We start from the raw sequence: 6000 nt of genomic DNA on the forward strand, positions 1-6000 counted from the left end.
CACACGGACACTCCCTAGCCTGCTGGACACACGGACACTCCCTAGCCTGCTGGACACACGGACACTCCCTAGCCCGCCGCTTATTGGATTAAAAACACTTGACTCTCTTGATCACATAAGCTACTCTTACTGCCCTGTTGCATTCAGAAACACGGTTTCTTTAGTGTGAAGATGGTTTCTTCCTCAATCTCTCTTCCTCATCTCTCTCTTCTTTCCCTCCCTCTCACAGGTGAACCAGACAGTCCCCTGGACCTGTCCCAGCCAGACTTGGTCCTGGTGAGCAGCGATCCTAAGCAGGACCACAACTACAGTAGCATGACTCTGCAGCGCTGCTCCTCCCGCTCCTCCTCCTCCTCCCTCTCCTCCCTGGATGAAGGAGGCCCAGGCCACGCAAGGCCGCGCCCACGCCGCGCCGGCAGCGAGGGTTTCCATAGCGAAGAGGAGGACTCCGACCTCGGGGACCGGGACGAGAGGGGCGGCCACTCCCGGCCTGCTCCTCATCGCCCCTCCCCCTCTTCCTCCTCGGTGAAGTGCCCGGCAGGTAAGAGGGCACGTAGAGAGCTGACAGCCAAGCCGGAGCTGGATGAGGAGCTAAAGGAGGCGGCCGGGTCTCTGCTTCACCTGGCTGGGATCCGTACCTCCATGGAGCTCAACAAACGCAGTGCCAAGAGCAAAAAACTGAACAGGAAATGAAGTGGTCGTACTGCCTCGCCCTCAGACTCCCGCCCCTGTACCCTGATCTGATTGTGTGTCCTACTGATAGGTCCAGGTTGTGCCGCCTCCTGCTTTTCTGATTGCTGATTTTTGAGCCAGTTTTTTGGTTTGACACATGATGGGATGGGAAATCCCTCCCTATCCCAACACAACAAATGGCAATAGTATCATTCACACACAGGAGAATAAAGCCATATTGAGACTTTTGTAACTTGGGCGTGTCAGGTGGGTGGGGTTAAGTGGGGTGCTTGGGGACGACTGTGAAGAACCATCACAATACCCATCTATCCTAAACGAACGGCCTGTTTCTGATGGCTTCTCCACAGATCCTCGCAATTCAAAGGATTTTCTTCTGGATAAAAGACAAGACCAGAAAAAGCTTAAAGTTTTTTAAAACTCAAAGCATTGCATGCTTCCTCCTCAACCTGTATCCTCTTCCAAGTGAACCTATTTATAAGAGAATGAGTGCATGTCTGTAACAAACAACTAACCTCTCATCTTCTCGTCAGTTTCTCCCTTCTCCGTGCAAAAATCAAATAAAAACATGCCACTGTTTTTTGATAGCCGACAACCTTGGCCTGGAAATAACAAACAAAGAGAGATGCAATAATTGATCCGTAACCTTAAACTGCTCTTTATATTATTTAATTTGTTCAATGTTGGTATTTTTCTTGGGTTGATGACAACACTGGTGTCTAAAAGCAGTACATTATTGGGAATGTATTGAAGTAGTGAGATTCATGGCACTGGCTGTTTAGAGTGATCTGAACAATCTGATCCCAGAGCAGAACACTGGACTGGTTCCATGTCAGGATGTAATAGCATGGTGGGGAAACGCAACAAAGGAAATGTTGGAACTCTGCTACTGCCGTGTTAAGAAAAGGAATGAAACAAAGATAACCGACTGTGTGAAGATTGGCACGGTGAGGAAGAGTCCACTCTCATTTCCTACACTGAGAGGAAAAGTTCATTACATCGTCGTACCATCAGAACCCACTCGTCTTCATGGCTTTTCCTCTGTGGCCCCTCTTATTCTGTTATACATACATTATTTGTGTTTAGTGTGTGAACTGAGAAATGACACATTTGATACAGGACCCTGTATTTGTGCTTCTTCTCTTGATCTATCCTGTTCTCGTCCTTCCCTACCCTGTCCTATCCTATCCTATGCAAGGTGTATCTGGCTGAAACACAGCTATGGTTGTAACCATCGTGATCCCAAGACGATGCGCTTGCAGGAGAGCACTCACTGGCAGATGTGCTGCTCAGTTTTCAATCATGTAATATTAGTCACACCTCCTGACTTTTAGTATTCAGGCCAAAGGGAAGTTAAGACAAGGATGTAGTTATAATAACGTTGTAGTGAGGTTAGATTGACAATATTGTACTATTTACTGCCTGTTGTTGGCTGTGGAAAAGTTCCGACTGTGTTGCCAGAAAGAGGCTTTGCTTTGTCTTGCTCCACAATAAGAAAACACAAAGGGAGGAGGGAGGGCAAAACCAGGAAGCACACCACCCTCTTCGCTCCGCTGTACAGTAATGTGTTTACTGCCAGTTGATTGCATAGAGTTCAGTGACGGGAAGTACAGGATGTTGCAACAGAACTTGTGAAGAGAAGAGGCCAGACTGGTTTTCTTTCGGCGCTTGCATGCATTAACCTGCATTAGTAAGCAAAATGCCAAAAGCCCACAGCATGCCCATATGATATAATTGCTTTTAGTTGGTTCACTGTATGACAGTATACTGCCCTCTGTCATGAGCCCACTTAACTTTCCACTTCTGTTGTATAATGTTAAATGAATTCACTTCCATAAATACAGATTGCATGCAGTGCCAAACATTCATTTGTACCATTGCGACCATGTTCCTCTTCTCACAGTTTTTGTAACTGACAGTAACATTGGTACCCTGGAAGCCAACTAACAGGAAATGTAGGAGGACTCTGACCTTGTGGACTGACTTTAGTCTGACATGTAGTTTATTTTTTAGTTGTTTGGGAATGGGAAGAGCTTTGTTCCTAGAGTGGAAATGTTCTTAGAACTAAACCGCGGTTCTCCTAAATAACATGGGCATAGAATACACTGTCTGTGAATAAACAAAGAACAAATTAATGTTGTCCATTAAATCATCAATGTATTTATTATAATTAATTTATAATGGGACGATTGAATGGAACTTCTATCACATAATGGTCATTTGAAGCGAGTGGAAAGGTTACTTCCTCTCTCCCCTCTGGAAAATGATTTAGATGAATTGAGTTTTCTTCATTTTACTGCCATAGACCAATACTTTCACTATGTGATATAGTGATAAACATGTGATCTGTGTCTGAGAAAGTATTTTGCCAATGTATTTAGTCTTTCCACCAGGGATTTTTCAATTTAACCACGACTGCCAAGTGTACCGATTTGTTGAACTGGATAGAAGAAAATTGCTGAGCAAATTGATCCTGAACCATTTTTTGCCCACAGTGGTGTTGTACAGAGAAAGCTGGCGGAGACGTTTCAGATGAATGGATATTTCCTAACTATTGAGAACTTCTCTGCCAATTTGATTTGAATCAAACTTCACAGCCTTTATCTGAATTAGTATTGTTTCTATAATATTCTGACTGCCAGAAGTAGTCGCACCATAGATATTAGTTGGCATTCCTTCTCCATGTTAGGATCCTGCCACCATAGAAGTCATCTACATGTTTCCAAGGGTTGCCCTGGTGTTAGTCTTGGTACCCCCATGGACTTCTGTTTAAACATAGATAGTTGAGGACAACTTCCAGTAACTTGTTCATGCTGTAGTGCTTGTAGCTAGAAGGAAGATGTTATCAGACTCAAAGTGAACTTTATCCTGAGTCTCTTAGTAAGTGAATGTTTTTGAGATGGATCTTTAGGCCTACCTGCATGACATGGGGCTCTAAGACACACCGTGGGGTACCCCAGGGGTCTATATTTTTCACTTTACACAGTGATACATTGTTAGACTCAAAGCTGCATACATAGGATTGCTTCATTGTTTGAAAACTTGTTATTGGATATTGAATATGTGATTTTTATTTTTTCAAAAATGCAGTTGCAATTTATTGATTCTGATAAAGCGTTTTGTGTTGAACTAACTAAAGCTGCCAACCCAGTATCAGTCAGTCGTCTGCCATGTCTGTTAGACAGACACACCTTTTGGTTTTTGTATGCTAACCTCTGTTAATAAAATGTTTATAAAGTTTATTTTCGCCAAAGATATGCAATTGCATTATATATGGTATTACAAAATAAAAAAAATATTGTTTTATCATTTTTGTGTTTTTTCATGTTATTGTTTACTTTGATTGAACTATTATAAAGAAACTTCTGTCTAATCAAAGGATATATCAGGATAAATGGACTGTTTCATCTGAGGCACTGATCACAAATCCAAAATGACATTGACATCTGGTGCATTTGTGAAAAATAATGATGCATTCCATAAACTACACATTTGAACAACCAAGAATGTGTGACTCAGGCAGCCCCATTTGTTTTTGTTTTTTTTTACAAAGTTCTGATGTGAAAAGATCTGTGATTTGGTCAAAAGCCCAATTAGTGGGGAAAAATATCAGAATGGTCTGCCTGTGTAAACTCAGCCATCAGTCATTGGTTATGAAACCCGAAAGTGAAGGGATCATGCTTTAGTAATAAAATGGTGATCAACATCGCCACCTGCTGTTTAGAGGAGGCAATCACTAAAGTGTAAAACGTAATGGAGGTCAGAAGTGACTGTTGAAATGCAAATAATTATAGGTCCCTTTGTCCCACTATAGGTCCCTATTTCTTACTTCAAAACAGAGTGCTAACGTGGTTAAAACGGTCAAAATAATTTCTAAACTAAGGAAGTAACTACTTTTTTGTGATGGTTCTAATTATAAGACCCCTTGAAGTATCAAAAATAATATTTGATGAGGAATTATTTTTGGCCTGACTGCTATTAGCCCATACAAATGCACTGAATAACAGATTCATTACATGGAACAACTATATGCCCCACAAAAAAAGTGTCTCCTATATCTGAGAGATGCACTAAACAGTCAACCCTGTCTATGCCGGGGGGTTCTACTAAGCTATATGGAATTGTTTTAAGGGCTGTCGAGTGGCGCAGCGGTCTAAGGCACTGCATTTCAGTGCTAGTGGTGTCACTACAGATACAGCCTGGATTCAAACCAGGGTATCACAACCGGACATGATTGGGAGTCCCGTAAGGCGGCGCACAATTGGCCCAGCATTGTCTGGGTTTGGCCGGTGTAGGCCAGCATTGGAAATAAGAATTTGTTCTCAACTGACTTGCCTCGTTAAAGGTTAAAAGTGTTAGATAGCCGCATGTGGTTTGAGATGGATTATTATGCTAATTAGATTTCCCGCTGGGGCACGGACATTGACTTTAGGGGATTTTAACAAGTCTTAGCTGATATATAATTATAGTCTTAGACCTAGATAATACAGTAGCATCCTCTAGTAGTGAAACGTTCTTTTATCAATGAGTTTACTTATAAACTTGGTGATGTAACACAGATAAATCTGTTTTATTCATGTCTAGATAGTATTTTCCTGGTGAATAACCCATTACAGTCTAAGCCCTGTTCGTGAGAGTCTCACCTTTACACTGAGGGATTATATTAGTGTGCAGCCCCAACTGTTCGGACGTTACAGACAGAAGTCGACAGATCGTCTGTGTCGACTTTAGAGTCCCAAGATGCTTGTTGGGGTCATTGAGCAACACCATGGTGTTCGTGAGAGTCTCAACTTTCCATGGAGGGTTCATAATAGGTTATAGACAAACCGTTCAGACGATTGTGAGAAGGACGATTGTTTTTGGATGTCTCATGGTTTGACAAACATTGCTCTGTCACCTTTCACTGCAGGTGCGGATGAGCGACATCGGAGGATGCAGTGGATTGAGACGCATCCAATGCAGAAAAACATATCAATTCAATTCAAAGGGCTTTATTGGCATGAGAAACATGTTTACATTGCCAAAGCAAATGGAATAGACAGTGAACTAAATAACAAGGGAAACATTAGTAAACACTCACAAAGGTTTTTAAAGAATATCGACATTTTAAATGTTACATTATTGGCTATGTACAGTGTTGTAATAATGTGAATGTAGTTGAAGTTTGGAAGGGAAAATAAATAAACAGATAAATATAGGTTGTATTTACAATGTTGATACTTCTTCAATGGTTGCCCTTTTCTCATGGCAATGGGCCACAAATTATGCTGCTGTGAATGCACACTGCAGTATTTTGCCTAACAAATATGG

The 6000-nt window shown here is 41.8% G+C and overlaps 1 protein-coding gene across 1 annotated transcript in view; it reads left to right on the forward strand.

Annotated features, from left to right (window-relative positions):
- foxn2a (forkhead box N2a) overlaps nt 1–3999 on the forward strand; it is a 40626-nt gene extending 36627 nt beyond the window's left edge. The window contains 1 exon segment of the mRNA XM_064950243.1: nt 230–3999. Coding sequence (XP_064806315.1) covers nt 230–693 — 464 coding nt within the window. The 3' untranslated portion in view covers nt 694–3999.
- Nucleotides 4000–6000: the final 2001 nt, after the last annotated feature.

This window comes from Oncorhynchus masou, chromosome 31 (genome assembly GCF_036934945.1).
Source record: "Oncorhynchus masou masou isolate Uvic2021 chromosome 31, UVic_Omas_1.1, whole genome shotgun sequence".
Taxonomy (NCBI): Eukaryota; Metazoa; Chordata; class Actinopteri; order Salmoniformes; family Salmonidae; genus Oncorhynchus; species Oncorhynchus masou.